This window comes from Suillus clintonianus (genome assembly GCF_016758775.1).
Source record: "Suillus clintonianus strain FC179 chromosome Unknown DEU56scaffold_56, whole genome shotgun sequence".
Classification (NCBI taxonomy): Eukaryota; Fungi; Basidiomycota; class Agaricomycetes; order Boletales; family Suillaceae; genus Suillus; species Suillus clintonianus.
Window position 1 is genome coordinate 57,241 of NW_024539280.1, and position 20,770 is coordinate 78,010.

The 20,770-nt window shown below is 48.1% G+C and overlaps 11 protein-coding genes across 11 annotated transcripts; 2 read left to right on the top strand and 9 right to left on the bottom strand.

Moving 5' to 3' along the window:
- Positions 1 to 344: 344 nt before the first annotated feature.
- Positions 345 to 3,824, bottom strand: DEU56DRAFT_740244 (exocyst complex component Sec10-like protein; the record flags this gene model as incomplete). Its single annotated transcript, XM_041348794.1, has 11 exons — positions 345 to 452; positions 510 to 795; positions 849 to 1,045; positions 1,100 to 1,225; positions 1,279 to 1,420; positions 1,492 to 1,729; positions 1,925 to 2,261; positions 2,322 to 2,421; positions 2,527 to 2,696; positions 2,752 to 2,902; positions 2,959 to 3,824. 11 exons carry the CDS (start codon positions 3,822 to 3,824, stop codon positions 345 to 347), a joined length of 2,721 nt encoding a protein of 906 aa, XP_041206483.1.
- A 324-nt stretch (positions 3,825 to 4,148) lies between these two features.
- DEU56DRAFT_914554 (uncharacterized protein) lies at positions 4,149 to 5,233 on the top strand (the record flags this gene model as incomplete). Its single annotated transcript, XM_041357630.1, has 2 exons — positions 4,149 to 4,190; positions 4,247 to 5,233. 2 exons carry the CDS (start codon positions 4,149 to 4,151, stop codon positions 5,231 to 5,233), a joined length of 1,029 nt encoding a protein of 342 aa, XP_041206484.1.
- Positions 5,234 to 5,448: 215 nt separating this feature from the next.
- Positions 5,449 to 7,090, bottom strand: DEU56DRAFT_814474 (uncharacterized protein). Its single transcript, XM_041353737.1, has 5 exons — positions 6,639 to 7,090; positions 6,405 to 6,577; positions 6,264 to 6,355; positions 5,878 to 6,212; positions 5,449 to 5,826 (listed from the first exon to the last, which is right to left on the bottom strand). The coding sequence occupies exons 1-5, from the start codon at positions 7,039 to 7,041 to the stop codon at positions 5,723 to 5,725; spliced, it is 1,107 nt and encodes a 368-aa protein (XP_041206485.1). The 5' UTR covers positions 7,042 to 7,090; the 3' UTR covers positions 5,449 to 5,722.
- A 153-nt stretch (positions 7,091 to 7,243) lies between these two features.
- On the bottom strand, positions 7,244 to 8,057 carry DEU56DRAFT_914556 (ribosomal protein S8; the record flags this gene model as incomplete). The annotated part of the gene is made up of 5 exons (XM_041357631.1): positions 7,244 to 7,324; positions 7,381 to 7,559; positions 7,820 to 7,919; positions 7,972 to 7,983; positions 8,037 to 8,057. 5 exons carry the CDS (start codon positions 8,055 to 8,057, stop codon positions 7,244 to 7,246), a joined length of 393 nt encoding a protein of 130 aa, XP_041206486.1.
- A 277-nt stretch (positions 8,058 to 8,334) lies between these two features.
- Positions 8,335 to 9,570, top strand: DEU56DRAFT_458994 (ribosomal protein S17e). The gene is made up of 6 exons (XM_041346330.1): positions 8,335 to 8,448; positions 8,499 to 8,554; positions 8,679 to 8,733; positions 8,786 to 8,986; positions 9,070 to 9,487; positions 9,536 to 9,570. Exons 1-5 carry the CDS (start codon positions 8,446 to 8,448, stop codon positions 9,184 to 9,186), a joined length of 432 nt encoding a protein of 143 aa, XP_041206487.1. The 5' UTR covers positions 8,335 to 8,445; the 3' UTR covers positions 9,187 to 9,487; positions 9,536 to 9,570.
- On the bottom strand, positions 8,965 to 9,929 carry DEU56DRAFT_814483 (uncharacterized protein). Its single transcript, XM_041353738.1, has 3 exons — positions 9,629 to 9,929; positions 9,536 to 9,577; positions 8,965 to 9,487 (listed from the first exon to the last, which is right to left on the bottom strand). Exons 1-3 carry the CDS (start codon positions 9,742 to 9,744, stop codon positions 9,301 to 9,303), a joined length of 345 nt encoding a protein of 114 aa, XP_041206488.1. The 5' UTR covers positions 9,745 to 9,929; the 3' UTR covers positions 8,965 to 9,300.
- DEU56DRAFT_814499 (uncharacterized protein) lies at positions 9,930 to 12,148 on the bottom strand. The gene is made up of 20 exons (XM_041353739.1): positions 12,065 to 12,148; positions 11,997 to 12,015; positions 11,862 to 11,940; positions 11,792 to 11,805; positions 11,631 to 11,735; positions 11,569 to 11,578; positions 11,499 to 11,516; positions 11,424 to 11,449; positions 11,334 to 11,359; positions 11,243 to 11,277; positions 11,163 to 11,187; positions 11,100 to 11,111; positions 11,025 to 11,040; positions 10,936 to 10,975; positions 10,785 to 10,882; positions 10,668 to 10,727; positions 10,588 to 10,615; positions 10,467 to 10,533; positions 10,392 to 10,416; positions 9,930 to 10,335 (listed from the first exon to the last, which is right to left on the bottom strand). The coding sequence occupies exons 1-20, from the start codon at positions 12,111 to 12,113 to the stop codon at positions 10,245 to 10,247; spliced, it is 843 nt and encodes a 280-aa protein (XP_041206489.1). The 5' UTR covers positions 12,114 to 12,148; the 3' UTR covers positions 9,930 to 10,244.
- A 145-nt stretch (positions 12,149 to 12,293) lies between these two features.
- DEU56DRAFT_459669 (uncharacterized protein) lies at positions 12,294 to 12,810 on the bottom strand. The gene has a single exon (XM_041346331.1). It carries the CDS (start codon positions 12,677 to 12,679, stop codon positions 12,356 to 12,358), a length of 324 nt encoding a protein of 107 aa, XP_041206490.1. The 5' UTR covers positions 12,680 to 12,810; the 3' UTR covers positions 12,294 to 12,355.
- Positions 12,780 to 13,204, bottom strand: DEU56DRAFT_459671 (uncharacterized protein). The gene is made up of 2 exons (XM_041346332.1): positions 12,976 to 13,204; positions 12,780 to 12,924 (listed from the first exon to the last, which is right to left on the bottom strand). Exons 1-2 carry the CDS (start codon positions 13,159 to 13,161, stop codon positions 12,880 to 12,882), a joined length of 231 nt encoding a protein of 76 aa, XP_041206491.1. The 5' UTR covers positions 13,162 to 13,204; the 3' UTR covers positions 12,780 to 12,879.
- An 888-nt stretch (positions 13,205 to 14,092) lies between these two features.
- DEU56DRAFT_459706 (major facilitator superfamily domain-containing protein) lies at positions 14,093 to 16,687 on the bottom strand. The gene is made up of 11 exons (XM_041346333.1): positions 16,483 to 16,687; positions 16,302 to 16,430; positions 16,219 to 16,247; positions 16,142 to 16,170; positions 15,879 to 16,086; positions 15,676 to 15,830; positions 15,102 to 15,627; positions 15,005 to 15,052; positions 14,863 to 14,960; positions 14,699 to 14,810; positions 14,093 to 14,645 (listed from the first exon to the last, which is right to left on the bottom strand). The coding sequence occupies exons 1-11, from the start codon at positions 16,538 to 16,540 to the stop codon at positions 14,214 to 14,216; spliced, it is 1,824 nt and encodes a 607-aa protein (XP_041206492.1). The 5' UTR covers positions 16,541 to 16,687; the 3' UTR covers positions 14,093 to 14,213.
- Positions 16,688 to 17,453: 766 nt separating this feature from the next.
- DEU56DRAFT_740247 (amidase signature domain-containing protein) lies at positions 17,454 to 19,656 on the bottom strand (the record flags this gene model as incomplete). Its single annotated transcript, XM_041348795.1, has 10 exons — positions 17,454 to 17,686; positions 17,747 to 17,773; positions 17,829 to 17,992; positions 18,042 to 18,172; positions 18,231 to 18,607; positions 18,659 to 18,750; positions 18,806 to 18,974; positions 19,034 to 19,135; positions 19,189 to 19,378; positions 19,474 to 19,656. The coding sequence occupies 10 exons, from the start codon at positions 19,654 to 19,656 to the stop codon at positions 17,454 to 17,456; spliced, it is 1,668 nt and encodes a 555-aa protein (XP_041206493.1).
- Between the last annotated feature and the right edge of the window lie 1,114 nt (positions 19,657 to 20,770).

Here is a 20,770-nt window from a genome sequence, read left to right on the forward strand (position 1 = left end):
TGACATTGTCTGACATCTTTCTAGCGAAGAGAACGAGACTTAAATGATTGCGTTGTGACAGGGTGTTGTTCATTGAAGACCAGGCTTGGGATCCGGGAGTCGGTCTATATTGGTGAATAAGCATTAGGACACCTTAGACTACACACCGAATATGCACATTAGGCTAGCCCAGAGGGCCCACAGACGGGGAAAAATAATTTTATCGTTTAATGACGAGGTTATTTTAGTTGTCAGCAGTATCATTTTCAAAGACGTCATGTTCTGATCCATCGAGCAATGAAAGGCATCAGAACACATGAATAACACAGTTGGTACGTAGCGTCATGACACACCCGGCCCTGACCTCAGCAAACAACACAATCTTCCTTGAAGCTCAGGTTATACATCGTCTTGTCTACCGTCTTCTCAATCTTTTTCCAATCAGCGCGTCGTTGAATAAACTCATAAATATCCTAGATAAAATGTGGTTATTCGGAATCGGTCCGCTATAGCGGTAGAAAACAGCATACCTCGGGTCGATACGCCCCACCGTATCTTGTTACATCTCTCACGATCTGTGCCAGATCCTTTGCGTCTTCCACAACAAAGACGTGTCCCAACATTTTTAAATGCGAGAAATCCGCAGTAATATTGGGCACCTGTTCACAAGAGATCAGGCACAATGTTACTGAAATCAGCAAAAATGAACCGGCCTTGAGAGAAGCTACGAAGGAGTAATAAGCATTGAGGTCGGCAATGACCTGGAATCCGCCATTTAGAGAGATGATCTGACGCTTGATATGCTTCTGCAGTATACTGTGCCCAATATCAGCCTCCCACAGCAAGTGTCTCGACGTTTAAATACTGACGCCAATAACCGAATTCCGACCTCTTGGTAGAACACTTCAAGCACCTCCTTGCTCGTGCTGCCCTTCAGAAGCCTACAATGCGTATCCAGGCACCGGATAGCTTCCGTACAGCCCGGAGTGGGACCCAATTCTAGAGGAGCGTCTTCAGGGGGATAATATTCCCGTGGTTTTGTCAGTGTCAGGATAATGTGCTCAACCTAACGCAGCAGTGGTTTTAACAAGAAAGATTGGGAAAGCACAAAACTACACACCTGGTTCATTAGCACCTGTGTTCCAGCATTTAGCCCTGCAGCAACACAGTCATCGAGCGTGTTTTCAAAGCGTTTCTTTTCTCTCACGACCACATTCAGGAAGTCCGTTTTGTCGATGTGTGGAGCCTGACACAGGTAGCAGAGTCGGGAGAAACGCCGTGATTTCAAAATGTACATACCAGCTCCTTGTCAAAGAATACTTGTACCATGCTTTGAATCGTATCCCCGACGTGGACGAGCTCAAAAAATTGTAGTAGCGGCGCTACACTGGCAGTTTCTTCGTGTTCTGATGGTTTGTATGAATTCATCCGTTCCGTTGCTCTGCCAATGCGGAAGGTTACCTTAGGACACACATACAAGCGAGTGGCGGACAAGCAAAATAGGTTACTTACATCCCGAAACCTTTCTCTAGATGCCTGTTACACAATACCCCAAGCATCTCGCAGAATGCTTCTTCAATCGTTTCTCTTACCCTTATTCCATATTGGCCAGGGTACGACGCAAATGTCTCTAGTCGTTTGAGCGCATCGCGGTCTGCGTGAATTAACTGGAGAGCAACATCGAGGGACAACAAGAGATCGAGATTTTCTGTTGGCGCCAGTGTTGGTTTTGTCGCAGATGTAGATAAAGCTACGTTTGGTTGAGAGGTGCCAAATGTAGATGGTGCAGAGTAAGCTGCAGCTGTGCTCGTGCTAGCAATCGAAGTAGTATCCCGTGTGGATGCTGTGGCTGATGAGTCTCCTAATCCACATTACAACCAATACTTACATGGCGCCATCGAACTTTCGTCGACACCATCATCCCCTCCCTCTTCATCATCTGCACCGATCTCAAAGATAGCGGCCTCTCCTTCGGCGCCCCCAAAGCTGGCGTACTCTTTTGCGTTGTTCACCGATCCAGTGCCACCGACCCACCGCTGTGGATTAAGCATCGCAATGCCTTGGACCATCCCTGTGCCGACGGCACCAACAGCTCCCCCTACAGCTCCCCCTACAGCTACCACTCCCGCACCAACAGTACGCGGGACTATGGTTACGGGTAATAAGAGCACGTTAGTGAATGACGCTAGAACGGTGCGTTTCATGAGAGCTGGATTCTGCGCAGTAAGGAAGCGGGTCTGGTGTGCTTGCGTGGGTGAACTATGTGATGCAAGTGCTAATGTCTGCAAGTTAAAAGGTCGGGGTTGAAAAAGACCGTCGGGAGTGGGAAGGGAGACACGTACCGACCGGTCCCACTCTTTGCATATCACCTCGAATGCTTGTTTTAATGATTCTATTTCCTCATCAAGGTATTCGTCCATGTTTGGCTCAAACATCATAAATCTGCAGATTCGCGTAGTTAGCAATACTTCCAACGGTACTCCGGGAAAATGCAGCAATATTAAGGTAAGGTAGAAGAGCGAGTATGCCAGGAATTTTACCACTTACACGACATCTTCTGCCTTGTCTTTACCTTTGCCGCTGAAATTACTAGACACGGTAGTGAGAACGTCCACAATCCTCCATGATTCCCTGAAGCTGGCAGCCGCGGCAGTGAGATAGAGAGCATTCGATATCTCTCTGGCACGTGTCAGCAGCGGAGCTATGTATTCACCAACCTGCACACACCCATAGTTGTGAAATGGTGGAGAAATGGATATGACATAAACTTACAACTTCGTTAGCAACGCGCTCTGCGAACCCAATAAGGACTCCAGCAGCTGGCGGAAAGACAAACACAGCCCTCGTGCCATGTTCTTCCAGCGCGCGTATAATACTAGCCATGAATTCATCCATAGGTGTGAAGTCAAGGGTATTTTCGTCTCTGTGCACCTCATTATTTTGAACACTCGAAAGATACAGATCATGTTAGTTACTCACGTAAAATTAGCTAGCGGATTCCAGCGACCCTGCTCATACAATATCTCTCGCTTCTCAGCCCATACCTTGCCCATTTCCCAATCCCCAAACCCAGGCCAAACCTCCCAGCTGGCATGAGCAGCCTGTCTCATCATCATTTCATCTCCACGAGAATCAGCAGCATCAAATGCTGTCAGAAGTGATACGTCAAAGCGATCTACAGCAGCCTTCAGAGCGGCGAGAAGAATGTCCCAATGTCTTACGGATTGGACGCGGGGGGAGAGAAAGAAGCTGAGTAGGCGGAGAGAACGAGCCTGGGACAACAAAGATGTGCCTATGAGTGGTGTGAGCGCGGAAAGGACTGCATGTGGTGGCTGATGTAGAGGGGCCAAGCATTGTTTGAGAATTAAATGAGCGCGCGTATACCGGGCGCGGAAAGTCTGCTTTCCTGGAGATGCGTCTGTGAACGCAAAAGATGTAAATGCAGCTGAGAGAGATGGAATAGATGGCGTGCGCGGGGCAGACGTGAATTCTCCGAAATCATCATCCACAGGTATCGTAGGAGGCGAATGAGTGTTAGCCTTTGGCTCTTGCTTGGATTCAAGGTCGTCTAACGTGTCATCCAGGGCATTCCGAGTAATAGCTAAATCATTCCATCGTCGTTCCCATAATTTCTCGTCGCGAGATAAACCAGCGGTTGCCCTTGACGCTCGAGCATAGGCAGAGATGTCGGGGATGGGAAGGTGGTTAAGGACCAGTAAGTGAATGTCGGCAGGTAGCTTGCCAATCCATCGAGAAATAGGTTTTGTCCTGCTTGCCCTCTTGTTTGTAGCCGACGTCGATGATGAATAAAGCCGCGTTGGTTCGAGTGCAGTAAACTTGTCCATCAAAGCCTGCTCATCATCTTCCGCAGCGTTCACGATGAACTCGAAAAGGATAATCCGGCGGCAGTCCAAATGAGGAAGCTCTACTATTAAGATCTTTGTGGTTTAGTTCACTCTGCCAGTCTCTGCAACCAACTTACCTGCAAGCTTTCCTTACCATGGTCACTATAGCATCTCCCCAGCCAAACGAAGCAGAGCAAAAGAAACGAAAGCAAACCTTGGAGCGAGCAAAAGCAAACCACGTACGTTTTCTATGCCTTCCGATGGCTGACATGCTCCATGCATATCCCTAACACACGATAATCCCAGCTCTCGAAACAATTACAGATGCGCCTGCAGTACGCAAAGCTCAAGGTTGAGCACGGATGGGTACGCTCTTTTATCATTTTTTGCTAGTTGATGTGGCCCGACCGTCGATTCATTAGCAACGCCAAAACTTGAACGAGGTCGAGAACCTGTATTTCCATCATTCGCAGGTACGCGGGCTGCGTCCTGTTGTACCTGTAAAAACAGTCCCTCTGCTATCTACGAATTCACTGCCACCCACTGCACCCGCCCCAGAACCTCCCGCACCCATGGCGGTCGACGAGATATCACAGCAGGTCGTCAATAGCCAAGCATCTCCCACTGATAATTCTCGAGGTCTTACATCCCCGCATGATTCCCCTGTTGAATTAGCACCGACTCCCGTGCAAAATCCGTTCACCAATAACACTTCAAAATCTGTTACTCTGCCCCTACATACTATGCAGACCCTCCCCGAGAAGACGCCCTCCCAGGAGCCGTCTCAACCTGCACCCGCCCCTGTTCACCCCAGCACGCAATCCGATACTGCCTCCCAGGAACCACCAAATTCAGCGACGGTAGCCCCTCCGTACAGCCCCCTCGATTTCAGCGACCCAGCAACTATGGTGAGGTTCACTCAGATGCAAATGCAGTCCCAACCTCAACTTCAGTCCCAGGCTCCATCACACAACCAAACACCAACCCTGATTCAAACACACGCACAATCTCAGCCTTACAACCCCTACATGCCCCTCAATCGGCAGTCCTCCCATCCCCAACCCAACCCCTTCATGCCCCAACCCCTTCCCCAGTATTCCTTCACCCAATCCTACCACGCAACATCACTCCAAAATCAGTCTAACCCCCAGGTATCTCATTCGCAGCCCAGTACCAACTCCCAGTCTCCGTTTGGGAACGGGAACGGGAGCAGCCCGTTGACATACGACAGCTTCTGGTCTACACATGCGAGCGCAGGATCACTATACCGCACCCATGGAGGTTTCACAGCGAGTGCCACGCCAACTGGGCATGTCGCGATGATCACCCCTGGCGGGCATGCGGCCGTGATGACAGCCGAGGGGGTGTATGTCGGTGCTGCTGGGTATACGGGTCGCGTCAGCGGGTAGAGATCATAATGCTTCGGACTCGACTGTGTTTTGTTGCTTTATTTTCGGTGTTGCTGGGTTGAACACATTTTTCACTTTGGATTGCTTCATGATGTTACGGTACATTCATACTTACCTCTTCGTTCTGCTCCTAATGACATTTGCATGTTGGCGGCTGGTGTTACTGTGCTCCCCTGGACAAGATCTGATTGGTCTGACATGTAGCTGACACTGACAGAGACACAAAAAGAGCTTGAATTTGGTATACGGATGAATGACTATAGTACTCTACTTCTACTAACCAGCACATTATAAGCAGCACAGACAAACGCATGAAATCGGTTAATATATCATCCATCGTCATGATCGTGTCGTGTCACACTCTCGTCATCACTATGTCAGGTAAAATATCCACTACTGGAGAATTGAACGTATGGAGCACTTAAATTGGAAGTATCCGATTATTGAAGCTGAAGGCGAAGATCACAGCGGAGAACTTGAACATGGGAATCATAAAAAGATGTCGCCTAGCCAGCCAAGGACTTTGAAGAGTCCCCATAGACAGCCACCAGCGATGATTGGTAGACTGAAATTATCGTCCACAGAGCCCAAATCTGCATCCCAAAATGAGCAAACAACACGAGGCGACGGATAAAGACACCCACCAAGTGCTTCAGCAACACCCGAAACTAGACCCGCACACACAGTCACAACAGTAAGACCTACCCACCCACTGAAAACCTTCCCACCTTCCACACTCCCGCCGCTAAACGCACTCGATACACCAGCGTCCCAGGACCACGTCAAGTTGTCTCTCATCGGGCCGAGGCACGTCCAGAATCCGGCGGCGGCCGCAGCGCCTGTGAGTGAGGCTGCGATGAAGCCTGCCAGACTTTTACGAGAGGCAAGGGGGAGACCAAGGAGTCGTGCAGGGAGCGGGGGCGTGAGTGGCCCCCAGAGACGGCCGAAAGTGGATGCGGCCGTATCAGCCCAAGAAAGGCTGTTGGAGTACGATGAATAGGGGAGGGCAAAACAGGAGAAAGGCACAAACATAAGGATTGAGACGACTGCGATGTCGAGAGGCAATGCGATTAGCGCGGTGTTGGCGCCGAGAATATACCATATGACCCCATTGGATGATTTCTGACGGTACGTGAGGCCAGAATGCATGCTTAGCGTTTGTCACACTTGCCTTTTCACTATCGCGCATAAAGATCCCAACACATTTCTCGAAGGCGCGTTCAAAGAGGGGGTACTTTAGGCGGAGAATATCTATTGGAACAAGAATAGCAAGGGCAGAGCTCAAGGCAATAACAACTTTTTGTGGGTTGCCTTGGGAGGTGTATAGATATATTGTAAAGAAACCTGCCAAAAACTGTTCGTCAGACTAGATATGCAAGAAACCTTGAGGGGAGGATTTACACACCAATGGATGAATGCAACACCTTGCGAGGAATCTCCCAATCAATCTCTTTTTTTACTGTCTTGCGCTTATCAGGTGAGCCGTTGGGGGACAGCTTGCGCTCGCGTGCTATCCGCGCGTCGACCTCCTCTATAAGTTCCTCTATCGTCGCCTCTCCGTTCTGTTTCAGCTGTTGGGAACCATTTCTTGCAGATGCCTTGCGTTTATGTCCCCTCTTTGCAGGCATTCCATTTGCTGACTGTGACGAGAAGACGATGCTGCTCGACGTGGAAGAAGGTGGAGAAAAAGATATTTTGGGGGAAGAGGAGCGACGTGGGAGCGACGAAGTGCGAGCTCGCGAGCTCGAGCGACGGGGCTGGTCGTGTGCGAGACCTAACGAGAAGGCGTCGTTTGCAGGAAGCGTCATGCCTGTTGACGAGAACAGAACGAAGGCGCGTATATATGGTAGAAGTGTATACCGCCAACAACCGAAATGTCGCTCTATTTGTCCACGTTATGCTCAGCTCATCCTCAATATATACAGGAAATCACACAAAAACAGTTATCTGGGCTCAGGAAACATGCATAGCATGCATGGCGTAGTTTTTGGGGCGACATAGCATACAACTCTAGTAGACATATCCCAGAAGCTTCCCACCAACGTTCTTGCGACGAGCCTCCTCATGATCAAGAATTCCTGATGAAGTCGTCTGTCATCACCATAAAAGTCAGCCTGTGTTCTAATCTCAAGTTCAGGACAGCGTACCAAGATGATTTTCCCGAAACCACGGGCAGGGAGGAGCAAGTTAACCCATGACTCGATTTGGGTAACTTGGACATTGAAACGTGGTGAGATGACACCCGTTTTATTGAGCCGGCCGTTGAGTTGGATCACAATTTTGCCAGAGCGGTGATCATCGATGATCTCGAATTCACCGATATAGCCTGAGGTAACACATCAAAGTCAGTATTCTGCGCCCATATGACTAAGAACGAGTAAAGTTGAAAAATGGTGTAGACTCTACAGTGAACCCCGATCCGTGAGACGGAGACGATCAGCGTTGTTTGGTTTTGAGAGACGGTTGATATTTCGGAGAATTAAAACGAAGGCCGGGTAGAAAGTAAAGCCTCGGCAATCGTAGTTATAACTCCGAGAATTGCACAAAGCAATGAATGAGAAATATCAGCAGAAAACGCAGACCCACCATGGCGCTGCATGACAGAGAGGAACTTCACAATGACCTTCGACGAAGGCCTGATAAGAACCTGGCGCTTTCCCCGGCGCTCAGCATTGACAATGTTGTTCTAATAATCCGATAAATCAACATGTCTCCCTTCATAGATGCGGTCAACCTACAAGGCAGTCGTTCTAATACAAAATCACGATCAGACTCACCATACCAGAACAAATTAAACACTCACAAGTACAGATACGCGGACCATTTTGAATTTTCGAGTATCGAAGCAGGATGGGAAGGGTAACACTATCAAACGCGATGTGAGTACCTATGCTCGTCTGAGTGTCGTGCTAAGGAAAGCGCGAGTCAAGACGAGCTGCGAGAAAGCATGGCATGGCACTGGACAAGTCCAGAACACAGCACCACCATGTCGCAGGTAGACCTTAAGGCGGGCTCACCTTGCTGGCCTTGAGGATGTGCCGGATGACTGACCTTATGGACTGGAGCCAATTTGATTGCAAGGCTGAAGCAGTGGCTGTGCGACTGTATAGTACCTTTCAGCCACTGCGGAAGTTACCGAGAGCTTCGCCTACGCGATCTTAGCCTTAAGGCATCGACACCGTCAACGTCCTCGACAATAAAAATCCGACAAAATGGTGCGTGTTTGTGTTAGACACACGTTATTATTTTTTGAGGCCGCGATTAGGGCCGTGTTCGTACCAAAACCACCAAGAGGGCTGCCCGTGTGCTCATCGAAAAATAGTAAGTCTAATCTCTAACGGTTGACTGGTTTTCGGGTCTCAGGGATGGAGGACGAGAAGTCTGGCAAGACAGATGATGAATGATTGAGCTGGAGCAGTGACCTATTCTGACATATGACGCACAGCTACCCCCGCCTGACCCTCGACTTCCACACCAACAAGCGCATCATTGATGAAGTTGTTAGTATCTGTCCACTCTGCCCGCTTGTGTCTTCTCATTCTTTCTCCGCAGGCTGTGGTCCCCTCCAAGCGCCTCCGGAACAAGGTTTCTGGCTTCACCACCCACTTGATGAAGCGTATCCAGCGCGGGCCTGTCCGCGGTATCTCGTTCAAGCTCCAGGAAGAAGAGCGCGAGCGAAAGGATAACTACGTGCCCGAGGTGTCTGCTCTTGATACCAGCGCAACAGGCTTGGAGATTGACAAGGACACATCTGTAAGTATTACGATTTCCCCTGAAGCTATCTCCGCTTTCGTTTCTTGGAGAGAATTTTATGCTGATATCTGAAATTTGCCCAGGAACTTCTCAAGGCACTCAACTTCGACTCTATCCCTGTAACTATCGTACAGACTGTCATCCAGCAACCAGAGCGTCCCCGGCGGGAAAGGCGCAACGTCCCTGGCGCTGGGCGGTAACTTGTATATCTCTAGGTATCACACTTGACTCTTGTTATGCCACGCCATGTATATGCATGCGATTACAACTATCCTGGGTCCTTTACCTTTCTCCTATGCACATTTTGACCAGGATCAGGTTGTTAACCATTTAACGTTTCTCAAGCCCTGGAGGCCTTCAGGATCGTGTACCACAAAAGCTGCTAACCCGCCATTTTCACCTGAAAGATCAAGCTCTGACGAATCGCATTTCTTGTCAGCATTGACATGAATCAACGTGCAGAGATGTGTTTGTGTGGGGGAAATCGCGCCTAATCCCAAGGCTAGTGCGGAGCTGCAGCTGCAATATTCCGCATTGAACCGTGAACAGGAAACCAGGCGATTCCTCCCGAACCTATGAAGTGTGAAAGTGGTATTTTCCATCTATGCCCTTACAAGTTCAAGTGCTTAAGTACCTCGATAGCCATCTCGGCTCAAACTAAAAGAAACAGTAAGAAAGCAGACAAAGAGGACGAGTAATAACGAGATAGGAACACGCGCACACGACCTCAAATACCTCCTCAACCAGCCAAAGTACATGAGTCCGCACTGAAGTTCATAGTCAAGATCAGACGGCTAGAGACCATCTTCAGAGATGTCACCCCCAGCCGATGAGGAAGAAGAATAGATGTGTTGTATTTCGGAAGAACCATACCCATGTCACCTTGGCCTCGATGCACTCCAAGTGAGAGCCATTGAACAGTATACATATATTACTCACAGATACACACACGGATACAGCGAAACGTAGTAGGTGCTGTTTATCGTAGGGCACAGCCCCATCGGACAATAATCGATGACTCAGGAAAAACTAGAGAATAACCACAAACTTGTTATGAGGTAAATAAGAACAGCAACTAACCAGCGGGGGTGTCGACGACGGAACGATAGTGAGTGCGCGGACGCGTCGTTTGTACTCCCCATGCATACATGCAGGCGGTGCGGCAGGTCCAGAGACCCTATTGACCAACCTACGACTACAGGTGCAAGCCTGTAACATTCGTAATAACAGTCATATTTCTGTTAACACAAGCGAAAGATCAACGTATGGTAGGTATGGTAGGAAGCTCCATTGAACTGAGGCCAACTTCAAGTTGTTGCCGTTCGCGAATTGACTTCCTAGCATTGAGCCTGGCCACAAATCCCCCAATTAAGTGCGCTTTGTGTGAAGAAGTCTATCCACTTACACTGCCATCATCGAATTCAAATAGGCTAAGGCAAGGGTTTTAGTGTTTGCACAGTGCAGTACGCAAAATACCAACTTTTCCCTAGCAGTGATCCAGGAACGGCGGAATAGAACTGATCAAGACGACTATTCTGGACCTGATACTGAAACCGTACTGATAATTATCTTCGACATGTTGTATGAACGGCAGGACTTACGAGTACAACCATCGTGATTGCCACAATGCTGGAGAACATTGAGACAAGAATGTTCGACATGTTTGTGACATTACACATACCAAGAAAATAAACCCATGTTGACAAACATTTGCGTCAGTTGTTCGAGATAATTCGGCCTTCTTCAACCACATAACCCTGCATGAGTTAGACCACAAGACCAAGGTAGATACTCGTACCGCACATTGCCTGTTCGTGCCGGACGTAAAAACCACCAGACTGTCCCTGTAATGAGAATGTCACACAAGGCACCAGCGACTGCGGAGCCCTGAGCCCACTGAGTTGAAGCATGAATGCCTTGAGTTTATTCAAGACTATTTCATGGCTAACCTTTTTGCCGAATAGATCTGCAGGGCTTCTCGTAAAGAATCTTTCAAAAATATATGAGAAATCATGCAGACTCAAGGACCAGAGCTCACATTAAACCGCTTGTGACTAGAGACGAATACAACAGCATATCAGAACATTGACTTAGGGATGATAGACGGACGCACTCATGCCAAATACTACAATGCTCAAGAGTCAGATGTTGAGTATGTGGGATCAAAAGAACTGACCGAGTGATGTAGTGGCGAACACGCACTGAAGGTTGGTGTTATGGCTATCCGAGAAATAAATAATGTAAACGAGGTCTCACGATTATGCCTGTGATTAAGCGATTGTGTTCCGTGACTGAAGAAAGACATCAAAATCAAAACTCATGGTCGAGCAGATTCTGAACGACTCACTTATCCACACTCTATGTATATAAAAGCTTTCGACAGTCGAAATTTTTTTGGTATCATGCTGCGGAAAACCTAGCCATGGGAAACACATACCAGTGAACTGCGAACACTATCAGACACTTATTGATGTTATTGAAAATTGATAGCAGCAAGATATGGAAGACTTACAGACATAAATACCCCCAGCTACAGCAGCCATGTTCAATATGTAGTATTAAACCAACGCAAATGTACTTGCTAGCATCTGCCTATCCTCTCAATGAGCCGGTTTGGTACCCAGTAACAAGTCTGTCGACTTACCACGGAAGTTCAGTCGTGCACACAAGGGACGTGCTACGGCGGCACGAAATAAGGATAGACCAGTACATCCCTATCAAGGCGAATTCGTTTATTGTTCCGAGACAACTGCGAGACATCGTCATTGGTCATGAGTGTACTCGAGCATCATCGAAATTACATACAAGACCATCATGATCTATCACAGATGTCATTAAGTCAAGACTTCTGTGGATGCACAAAATTCCCACTTACAAATAATTTGAGTCTTTTTGAATCTTGCGAGAAATATTTCAAGTAGAAGATGTACTGCCCGAAAGCTGTCCCATAGAACCTTTATAATTCTGTAGGTCAATTTTGGGTAGTAGAGGCTGAATCAGAAGTCTATACGCTGTAGCTATAACGAATCCTTGGTCTAAAGTCAATATAGAGGCAAACTGAACTGTTGGAAGACTCACCAATGACCCCCGGACCCCACATTATATCAGTGGAATTGGCGGCCATCATGTCGGGATACTAAGTATGTAGTCGAAACAATATTGTGCGCACTGTGATTTATTAATTTTCAACTCCGCTTTCCCGTGAAACGTTAGACGTCGGCATCATTGCTCATACATATACTACCCCCGATTTAGATTTAGGGTTACAGTAGCTTCCCTCATGGGCCTGCATCTCTGTTCTGCCTCATATTGTGCGGTCCACGAGGATCTATGGTGCTCGTACGCTTTACTTTCCAGAGACGTTCTGCATCAAAAAAGAGTTAAAGCTAGAACGATACTCATGATCAATGTTAGTCTCATCGGTATTCCAACTTGATACCCCCCACACACCGAAGGAGCTGTACTAGCTTTGATCGAGTCCAAGACGTAGTCGAAAAAGAAAGCTACTCTCAAAGTCATTTGCTGCGATGGAGCCCAAAAATGACTCACGGGTATGTAGGTGATTATATTGAATGGCGAAAGCTGGCTGGCAGGAAAAGCTTCAAAAAATCCAGGTGTGAAGGGAAGCTGGCACGGTGTTTGTGGAGAGATAAAAATCATATGTATGAAGACGCAGATGCGAGATGGATACATTTATGTTGAAACTTAGACTCGTAGCCAGTCTGAAGCAGTAACTATCATAACGTCAATTTGAGATAGTAAGAAAATTTCCACTCGAGCATCCGTGGTAGTATACGCCAGGCTGGCCACGAGTCTAGTCGAAACTCGAGACACTGATGACCACAAACCCTCTGCCATTTGAACGTACTGCGCGTCAAGGTGATTAATCAGTCTCAACAACAGCATGGGCATGGAATGATGAAGCACATTCCTCCGCCCTGACGCTTGAATTCAGCTCATCTTTTTTGCAATTCGGAACAACTACTTACAGGGCAAGGAATGCAACCGCCTCTCAAACGCATCGGCGAGTGTGTTTTCTCCTCTTCCTGTGGAGATGGATACAACAACATGGATGATGAAGACGGTTGGGAGGAGACAATTCCTCTCGGGACAGCATGAGCTGCGGGCGGGTATGCAACAACGTGGTCAGCGAGAGGTCCTGAGCTGGAATTCATTTGGTTTTGGTAGAGTAAAGGTTGAGGTGAAGAAGCACTTACTCCAAACATTCGATATTTATTTCCAAGACTCAATGACGTCGTAAATATCAATTACGTAAAACTAAGGAATTTATTATAAGACAAGAAAGGAAAGTTTTGCTTACGTGCCTGCACACCCTAATGCATCCAAACGTAGCTCCGTAGCCAAGATGGAACAAACTGCGCTCCTTATCGATATCGCTAGACCATCATCGATCATCACCTACTAGTGCGAAATCAAAGTAGTACGCAATGTCAACCGAAGACCGAATCATTTTTCGTCAGGGTGAGTATGTGTCGTGCTGGATCGAATGCCGCTGTACTGACTGTATTTAGGGATCAGCAGCGGCTTCGCTGGACTTGAGGTCGCCAATTTCGAGCACAATTTTTCCAGATTGGCGTCAAACCCTCAGAATCTCTCTATCACTTCTCAAACACGCCAACAATATGAGCCACAACTATCCGCTGCCGCTGCACCCCTGATTGTCTCTGACGCTGCTGCCGAGATCGACCAGGTCATCAACACACTCCAGAATATCTGGAACCCAGTCATGCAGGATCCTGCCGTAGAGCAAGGTGCCCCGCCACTCAACTACTATAAGACATCTTATGGTATATGTGTCATACGCGGCGGAAAACCAGTGTGGTCAAACTACCTTCCTGAAAGGGGGGTCCGTCCACCAATCTCTGAAGAGACAGCGAACAATGATGAGAGTAGTCAGTTTGGGGACGCGGTGAAAGTTCTCCAGAGCTTGGTGCAAAGGTCGCAGGCAGCTTGAATGGCGTCATTTTGACTCCTCCATATGTGGATCAGTGAGCTAGGCAGAAAGTCATCAGGACGCAATCAGGAGGTAGATTAGATAGGAAATTTATGTGGACATAACGACACCATGACTTGTACGGCGGGTATAGGATAGGAGGAAAGAGTAAATGCATAATTCAGTTTGAGAAGAAGAATACGAATCATTTGACAGCCTCTACCAGTTCACTGCGATCAAATTTCGCGGGGTCATGGAAGTCTCAACAAAGTTTTAACGATCCTGCTGCTGAATGAGGGTACCATCACGTTCTTCACCCTGTTCATCAAAAGGCTTTTGCGTCTCGTCTCTTTCTGGTAGTTTCATTTCTTCATCATGACCGGTCCTCTGAGCATCAGGATCGGGGATCTTGGAAAGGGACAAAGACAGGATGACTGCCAAGCCGGCCCAAGGAATGAGGGAGATGAAGCTCCAACGGACACCGTTCCTGTAAGCATCGCGAATGATTTGCTGAACAACCGGTGGCAGACCTTCGAGCGACTGGATGGAGTTGAGGCCACCACTGCTGTAAAGCGCTTCAAGGACGTCGAGGTCAGAGCCTGAGACGACGCCGCTTCGTATCTGCCCTACAACATAGGAGTTGACTTTGGCGTTCATGACAGTGAAGCACTGCGCTAGACCAGCGGTTCCACCGAGGGCGCGGAACTCCGGGACATCATTTGAATATGCGCACCATATGGCATGCTGACAGAACTCACGAAAAGCATCAGAGCGTTGGTTACGGCGACGTGGTCTGGCATCAAAAAACGTGCTTGAACGACAACAGGGCCAGCTGGTAGACCAACCCCGAAACCTGCCACACACATGAAACTAAGGCTGGATGGAAGTAATCTGCTTTCGACCGATATAGAGAACGTCTTACCCATCAACAAGCCCTTGCACATTCTTCTGCATGCCCATCTGAATGAGACCCAAACTAACAGTCATGACGATTGATCCAGCAACGATTGGATATATCGGCTGGAAGGATTGTTAGATATGTACGTTTAGCGAAATAATCCCACCTGTCTGAAACGCTTGATCAACCGTATGGATACCAAGCTACCACATCCCTGTCATAACAGTGAGACATTGATAATCAGATGTAGTACAAAAACATACAATGCCAGGAGCAAAATAGAGAAGCTGTATACCGGCTTGATCAGGCGGTAAACCAGTGACCACAGTCATAAATATTGCGACGAAGTAGAACATCACAAATGTGACGATGCCAGATACGAAGGAAGCATACTGCAAGGCACATATGTCGTAGGACCGGAAAAGCTCGAGAGGCAGCATAGGCTGCACCTGATAGAGTGCCGAAATTGCTACGGTAGAAGCCTGGTGCTTCCGCTCCAAGGCGAGCTCCCAAAGAATGCAGGTCACAAAGAAGATGACACCAATAACCAGGCAGACTATGACACGGGTAGTCTTCCAGTCGTCATTGGGACCCCAGTTCAGCGCAAGCAGAATGAGGATGGCTCCTATAACGAAGAGGAACGTTCCGATCCAGTCGATGAGGGCTAGCTTAGCGATCCATGTCATAGACGTGGCGGAATTTGGAAGTTCCTCAGATGGCTTAGCACCTTTTACACGTTTGCGGAGCAAAAAGAAACACAAAACCATGGCAAGAGCAACGCATGGAATACTATATTTCTGTTAACATTGTTCATCAAGTGTACCGTGAAATCCATACTTGATCGCGAACACCCAGCGGAAGCTGACAGTAATGAGGTAACCACCGATGACGGGGCCTATACTGAAGCCGATAAAATACAAAATAAACATGGAGGATTGCTGGATATTGTTCGTGTCCAGCGAGGATGAATCTGACAATATTGTCCGCACAATCTTAACAATGATCAGAATGTTGTTCTTCAACACAAAGAGTACACGTACTGTCAACAAACCAGCAGCTCCAATACCAGCTATTCCTCTACCAACCAAAAGCATTATCATATTGACAGCTCCCGTACTGAGGGCGCTGCCAACAAGGAAAGATAGAAGAGACAATTGAAGTCCAAAGTGACGGCCATAGATATCGGCAATGGACGCGAAGAAGGGCAAGAAAACTGTTGATGCTAACAAATATGACGTGCCAATGTAGCTAGCAGTGGAAAGTCAGTAGAATTCCCATGTCGCAATTGAAAATGTATCTGTACCTTTGCAGGTTTAGAGCATTGAATACAGACTGAAAGTGATTTCAAGGACTGGCAGATTGAAGATAATAAAAACTTACTGCAATACGAGGTTGCGCAGTGGCGACGACTGGGTGTTCCAATAGGGTGAGACGAGAGGCAGAAGAAAACAGAAATGACTTGCCCGTATAATCTAAAGTCTCCAGTATCACTGGGATGACCAAAGCGCACATCAACCGCCAATCAAACCTCTTCCAGAAACCACCCTCAGCCTTAGGTGGCCCATCATTCAAGTTGGAGAGTTGTGGAGAAGCTGCAGAAGAAACGAGTTGAAAGACCAGAATTACACAGAATAGAAGACAGACCTTGATGCTCTGCGTTCTTGCCCTTGAAGCGGCGGAGGATGGACTTGACAAGAGCCATACTTGTAGTTGAGGTCTAAGGTCAAGGGTCACCCGCGTATACGACATATACAACAGACACAGCTAGTCTCCTATATAGGCAGCCCAAACGGAAGGAAAGATAGTCGCAGAGTCCTGAGCGCAGCGCCCGTGCTAGATTTGGCCTCAAGGAGATACAATTGGGGGCGCGCAGCAAGGCTGTTCAACAACTTGAACGGCATATGTCTGACTAGAAAAGACAACACTGGAATGATGATTCCATAGCCACCTCAAGTCACGCAACACTACAGCTAAAGGCGATATTTGGCCCGCTTCATTAGGGCAGTGTATGGAAATGAGTGCTGTGTTTTCTGCGAGGACGTCGGCTACTGACAATCTCTAGCAATTCGATTACTCTCGGGCCCAATGAGCATGTCGAACGGTCCGAAGCGCCTTTTGGAATGTCGCATGTTCTGATTGCGCGGTCTGCGCGGTCTGATCGTGATGTGACGTCATGGCAGCCAAGTCCCTTGCCATTAACCCACTGCCTGTGTGAAAATTCATGGTGCAGGACCAGAGGAATAGGACAACGTACGGATAAAAAAACAGGATGTTGGATCATAAGCCAAGTTTGCGTTACGTACGATATAGCTCTACCAGTGACTAGTCACGACTAGTCACGTCTAATCCTTAGTGGGCAACTTTCACTCCACAAATAGTTCTGACTGGATCACGCCGGGATGACGAGAATCTTCTTCCTCATCATTGTATGCTTTGGGCCCTGGAATGGTATATATGGCGTTTTGTCATTTTTACAGAGTTTTCGGCAGCGTTGGACAGGCACCCAATGTATTCGAACATGACAAATCAAAAAGCAGTGATTTATATTCGAAGTTCATACAACTGAGGGAGAGTTTGGTAAATGGCAAACCCATCTCAGGACACAGTTGTGACAACTACTTCCCTATCACATCCGCCAACTGTGTTGTTGGAATTGCTGCAGGGTAGGCTTTCCTCTGTAGCCTTGTTTGCGTCTTCTGTTCGTAGGCATATGCAAAACTGACAAGGCTATACTCGCTCCATGCTGTTCCAAAGAACGAAAGTCCAATTGGGACGCCTGGAGCAGGATACACAGTCTCGGGCCCAGCGCTGCCAATTGTAATATTCTCTGGATAGAAACCCAAAGGCACTGAGCACCGGGAGCATTAACTAATCAAATAGTTAGACATAGGAGAGATAGATCACTTACCCGTGACAATCGGATATCCCGCGATGGCTGCGAGAGCACTGCGTGTGAGCCCATAGATAACACGCAGATTTTCAGTACGAACCTGCAGGAACAGTCGTGTAACCTGGTGCAGGGAGTACCAGAGCGTCAAGAGCGTACATCTTGAGGGCTGCATCAATTCCACGAGTAGCGCCGAGTTCCACGTCAAACGCGAGAGATTGGTAATAAGATGCATTAAAACCAGTAGTCGCTTGTGATTCAATCAAACTGTGATTATTTTCCGTGAATATGGCTGTGCTCTGACAAGGGTACTCACATAGACTGGTCTGTGTATCCCGCGGGCTCTTCGAGCGTTGGGTTGACGCTGTCGAACATGATTAAGTCCTCAAGTGAAGCCACCCCTGATGGGTTTGCGACGAGGCTGTCAAACCAGGCATTGAGTTGCACCTTCCGAATCAAAGTGTTAGCACCAAGTTTTTTGAATATCTTAACTGTGCTCGAATACCTTGAAGTCAACATCCAAGACAATGGTCTCATTGTTAGACTCGTAGATTTCATACGCCGAAGGCAAATCAGCTGGGTCTACAATTGTCGCGCCAAGAACCCTTAGTGTCTCCAGCGCCTGCTCGAATACTTGATTCACATATGGATCATTGCCGGTCATGCTGTCGTTCAAGAAGACTGCGCGAGGCACTCCAATGCGCTTACCAACAAGAGATGTGTTACTGAGTGCCATGGTATAGTCGGGGACAGGCATCGGCTGTGCCATCGTAAAGTTGTCGTTAGGGTCTGGGCCGGCGATGATGGAAAGGACGATGGCAGCATCTGTAACGGAGCGAGCGAGCGGACCGACTGTGTCTTGGTGCTCGGAGATCGGTATGACTGGAGATAAGTTTGTGAACTTGATATAAGACGAGGCAAGACGAGACTTACCCCCAGCACGGGATGTTAATCCCACTGTGGTCTTGATGCCTACCACATTATTTTGATTTGCGGGGCATGTGATACTTCCGTCCGTCTCCGTCCTGCCTCTCATATCAATCAAAGTTCAAGTACAAGAGAGAGTGAACTAGAGCAAACCCGAGAGTAACAGCAGCCAGGCCGATAGATGCAGAGACGCCAGATCCAGCCGACGAACCACACGGATCGGCATTTGGGTAATATGCATTCGTGCACTGTCCTCCACGACCTGACCATCCAGAGGCAATGTTCCCACGGAAGTGTGCCCACTCGGACAGGTTTGCCTTGCCTGCAGTGGGACACTGTGTGTTGAATTCTGATATTAACCTGTGGCTTCAGAAAACGTACCGAGAATAACGGCTCCTGCCTTGCGTAATCGCTTCACTACACCTGCATCGTTCGGAACTACGGACTTCAACAAGCTATATGACCCTGCAGTCGTGTTCATTCCTTCGTGCATTGATATCACCATCGATTTCCCACCCCACATCATTGAAACGTACCTTCAAATGCTACAGTCGCAATGTTGTCCTTCACAAGCACTGGGATCCCATGGAGCGCACTCCGTGGCCCGTAGGTGAGCCGCTCACCATCCAGCAGTGCAGCTTCCTGCAGCGCAGACGGATTGGTCTCAATCACAGCACGAAGCATTGGCCCTTGCAAATTAACTTCTTCGATGCGGGCGAAATATGCCTGTCATAACAAAAATGTACAGCCATATCCACAACTCCATTAGTATCATCGCAGGCGATTTGTGACTATGAGAGACTGCTAGCATGCTTACGGACCTTTATCAGGTCAACGCTCGTGAACTGTCCCGAGGTAAGGCCCGCTTGGAGCTCGATCACAGATGCTTCGTAGAGATCGGGTAGAGGCGTTGTGATTGACGCAGAAACCACTCCTCGGGAGACATAGAAGGAATTGCTTAGCGCTAGGCATGCCCAGAAGAGGGTAAGTAGTTTTGCGCCCATTTTTTCGTGCAGAGAGAAAGCGGAAGGTTCGCACCTAGTGATAAGTGGGTGACAAGATGGGCTTGGTTCAAGTAGCCCCGAGCGGAGCATTTCCCAGAGGTCACTTGAGTGATAACAGTGACAAGGAAGACATCGAGGCAAGGTTGACTTCTCACACGACTGAGGAGACCTGCATGTGGACCTTGTCAAACGTTCAAATTTAGTAGAGATAACGCCTGTCGATCATGCGCACCGGGAGAAGTATATGTCGATATCACATTTTCTGGCTTGGTGCCAATGAAAGCATCCTTCGCTTATGTTGAGGTCAAGCTAACGGACATTATTGGTCATAGGCACTGTGATATCGTTTTTATTTTGAACTAAACATATCAATGTTGGCACTGGCTAGTTGAAAAACAGTGTCAACTTGCCATAGCCAGTCACCTGCCAAGGAGAATGCGAAATATCAACAGTGTGTTTAAGGAGTGGCTGAACTTAACAGTAATGTGCAACGCAGCGAAACTTATGTCCTCCCATCTAACTCACAGTTACTCACTGTTCTGCACATGTGGCAGTCCCACCGTCATCGCATTCCACTGCCTGCCTAGGGGACCTCCCAGTTTCCATGACATCCCCACGCCCAGTCCATCTTCCGGGTCGTCTCCTGCTGAGCCTCGGTACGGGGAGTGTGCATATTCCGTGCTTGGCATCATTCGTGCACGTGCGAATCCCATGGAGGGGAACGATGCCACCGTTGATGATGACCCGGATATGACTGGAAAAGAATAGTTTATGACGTAGGAAACATCGTGGAATACGCGCCAGTAAACCGTCAGCAACCTATTAATCATGTGTATGATGTAGAATACGCACCATCGAGGTCAACTGCTTCACGCGGATGATCCACAATTGAGCGCATGTACGTACATTCGGGCGTGTGAAATGTGCAAACAGAACTAATGGCAAAGACTCGCCCTCCGGTACCAATATTAATATCATCTGCCACTGAGATACACACTGCAGTCCGCAGCTGTGGCGTTCAAAGACCTACTATCGTCCTGATTCCTGAGATATTATCGGTGATACTACTACATAGGCTCATCATGGTACCGTGGTCTCGGCCGAAATGACCATT

What these genes read in the sequence shown, in the direction of transcription:
- DEU56DRAFT_459706 (XM_041346333.1), bottom strand. Translation starts at nt 16,540, where the DNA reads ATGGCTCTTGTCAAGTCCATCCTCCGCCGCTTCAAGGGCAAGAACGCA. An exon ending in AATGCTCTAAACCTGCAAAG is followed by an intron (nt 16,087 to 16,141) that starts GTACAGATACAT and finishes TTCCACTGCTAG; the next exon opens with CTACATTGGCACGTCATATT. An exon ending in CGCTGGGTGTTCGCGATCAA is followed by an intron (nt 15,628 to 15,675) that starts GTATGGATTTCA and finishes ACAGAAATATAG; the next exon opens with TATTCCATGCGTTGCTCTTG.
- DEU56DRAFT_458994 (XM_041346330.1), top strand. An exon ending in AGCGCATCATTGATGAAGTT is followed by an intron (nt 8,734 to 8,785) that starts GTTAGTATCTGT and finishes CTTTCTCCGCAG; the next exon opens with GCTGTGGTCCCCTCCAAGCG. An exon ending in AGATTGACAAGGACACATCT is followed by an intron (nt 8,987 to 9,069) that starts GTAAGTATTACG and finishes AAATTTGCCCAG; the next exon opens with GAACTTCTCAAGGCACTCAA.
- DEU56DRAFT_814474 (XM_041353737.1), bottom strand. Translation starts at nt 7,041, where the DNA reads ATGACGCTTCCTGCAAACGACGCCTTCTCGTTAGGTCTCGCACACGAC. An exon ending in GCAGTCGTCTCAATCCTTAT is followed by an intron (nt 6,213 to 6,263) that starts GTTTGTGCCTTT and finishes GTACTCCAACAG; the next exon opens with CCTTTCTTGGGCTGATACGG. An exon ending in GGGTGTTGCTGAAGCACTTG is followed by an intron (nt 5,827 to 5,877) that starts GTGGGTGTCTTT and finishes TTTGGGATGCAG; the next exon opens with ATTTGGGCTCTGTGGACGAT.
- DEU56DRAFT_814483 (XM_041353738.1), bottom strand. Translation starts at nt 9,744, where the DNA reads ATGTACTTTGGCTGGTTGAGGAGGTATTTGAGGTCGTGTGCGCGTGTT. An exon ending in TTTAGTTTGAGCCGAGATGG is followed by an intron (nt 9,578 to 9,628) that starts CTATCGAGGTAC and finishes GATGGAAAATAC; the next exon opens with CACTTTCACACTTCATAGGT. An exon ending in GGGAGGAATCGCCTGGTTTC is followed by an intron (nt 9,488 to 9,535) that starts CTGTTCACGGTT and finishes CTCCGCACTAGC; the next exon opens with CTTGGGATTAGGCGCGATTT.
- DEU56DRAFT_814499 (XM_041353739.1), bottom strand. Translation starts at nt 12,113, where the DNA reads ATGATGGCCGCCAATTCCACTGATATAATGTGGGGTCCGGGGGTCATT. An exon ending in GCTTAATCACAGGCATAATC is followed by an intron (nt 11,188 to 11,242) that starts GTGAGACCTCGT and finishes ACCAACCTTCAG; the next exon opens with TGCGTGTTCGCCACTACATC. An exon ending in TGGATCACTGCTAGGGAAAA is followed by an intron (nt 10,417 to 10,466) that starts GTTGGTATTTTG and finishes CCCTTGCCTTAG; the next exon opens with CCTATTTGAATTCGATGATG.
- DEU56DRAFT_459669 (XM_041346331.1), bottom strand. Translation starts at nt 12,679, where the DNA reads ATGTATCCATCTCGCATCTGCGTCTTCATACATATGATTTTTATCTCT.
- DEU56DRAFT_459671 (XM_041346332.1), bottom strand. Translation starts at nt 13,161, where the DNA reads ATGAATTCCAGCTCAGGACCTCTCGCTGACCACGTTGTTGCATACCCG. An exon ending in GCGGTTGCATTCCTTGCCCT is followed by an intron (nt 12,925 to 12,975) that starts GTAAGTAGTTGT and finishes TTCAAGCGTCAG; the next exon opens with GGCGGAGGAATGTGCTTCAT.